This window comes from Aptenodytes forsteri, unplaced genomic scaffold, assembly GCF_000699145.1.
Source record: "Aptenodytes forsteri isolate BGI_AS27 unplaced genomic scaffold, ASM69914v1 Scaffold196, whole genome shotgun sequence".
NCBI classification, from domain to species: Eukaryota; Metazoa; Chordata; class Aves; order Sphenisciformes; family Spheniscidae; genus Aptenodytes; species Aptenodytes forsteri.
This window is the reverse complement of record NW_008795333.1, coordinates 5,703-6,775: the sequence shown is the minus strand read 5'-3', so window position 1 is coordinate 6,775 and position 1,073 is coordinate 5,703. Positions and strand designations below refer to the sequence as shown.

The following is a 1,073-nucleotide window of genomic DNA, read 5'->3' as shown; positions in this document are numbered from 1 at the left end:
GTCAGGGGCACGGGGAGCACCCCGGGGGTGTGTGTGTGTGTCCCCCCCCAGCGCCTCGGGGAAGGGGGAAGGCGCTCACAGATGCCGGGCGTGGAGCAGGTGATGGAGCCGTCCTCGGGCACCATGTGGGAGTTGTAGCGTTGGTTGGGGTAGACCTCGGTCATCTCGCCCGCCCGCTGCCGCTCCCCGATCTTGGTCTTCAGGTACACCCCGAAACCCACGTCAGCTCCCTCCGACCTGAACTGCCACCTGTGCCGGAAGGAGCCGGTGGGGTCCTGTGGCAGGGCTGGGGACACCCACCGTTGTCGCCCCAGCCCCGTGGCGTGGAGCCCCCCTCCTCACCTGAGGACGCAGCCGGGGAAGAGGATCTCGTACTCGACCTGGTGGGACGAGCCGCGGTTGACCACCACCGTGTGCTCGTACTGCTGCGCCAGCTGGTCCCGCACGTAGTAGTGCTGGGGCACGTCCCCCCCGTAGTTGATCTGGAAGGGGATGGAGATGGACGTGGGTATGGGGGGACGACCCGTGCACCCCCCCCCCAAGGAACCCGGGGCGGGGGGGCTTCTCCTACCTTGCTCGGGCACTTAGGGTCCCCGTTGGGGTCCATCAGGGTGCCCCCGTATTCCACCGGAATCTGCTCGGGGTCAATGTACTTCTGCAGGACCTCCTTCCAGTTGGCTGGTGGGGTGGAGGACAGCAGGGTTTGGGGGGGCTGTGACCCCTGCGGAGAGCCCCAGCCCAGCCGGGGACACCCCCCCCCCCAGGGTTGGGGTTTCACCCCTGGGTGGGACGAAAGCGAAGGGGTACATGGCACCCCCTTTTCGGCTGCCACCGCTCCACCCCCAGCCGGGGACACCCTGGGGAGGGGGTCAGGACTCACATCCCAGGACCACGACCTTCTTGCGGGTGTCCTCGCTCAGGAAGTGCTTGATGAGGTTGTAGGCCACGGGGAAGATCTTGGGGGCGGGGGGGCGGACGGGGGGCGTTAGGGTGGGGGTCAGCACCCGGCCGGGGAGAGTGGGACCCCGGGGCCGAACTCACCCTTCACGATAAACAGGCGCCTGAGGGCCTCG

General features: G+C 68.3%; 1 protein-coding gene across 1 annotated transcript in view; it reads right to left on the bottom strand.

Moving 5' to 3' along the window:
* Nucleotides 1-1,073, bottom strand: part of LOC103899618 (SEC14-like protein 2) — a 6,557-nt gene that overhangs the window by 2,447 nt on the left and 3,037 nt on the right. The window contains exons 5-9 of the mRNA XM_009280116.1: nt 1,043-1,069; nt 881-965; nt 572-678; nt 343-482; nt 80-249 (exon numbers count right to left, since the gene is read on the bottom strand). Coding sequence (XP_009278391.1) covers nt 80-249; nt 343-482; nt 572-678; nt 881-965; nt 1,043-1,069 — 529 coding nt within the window. The remainder of the gene's footprint in view (nt 1-79; nt 250-342; nt 483-571; nt 679-880; nt 966-1,042; nt 1,070-1,073) is intronic.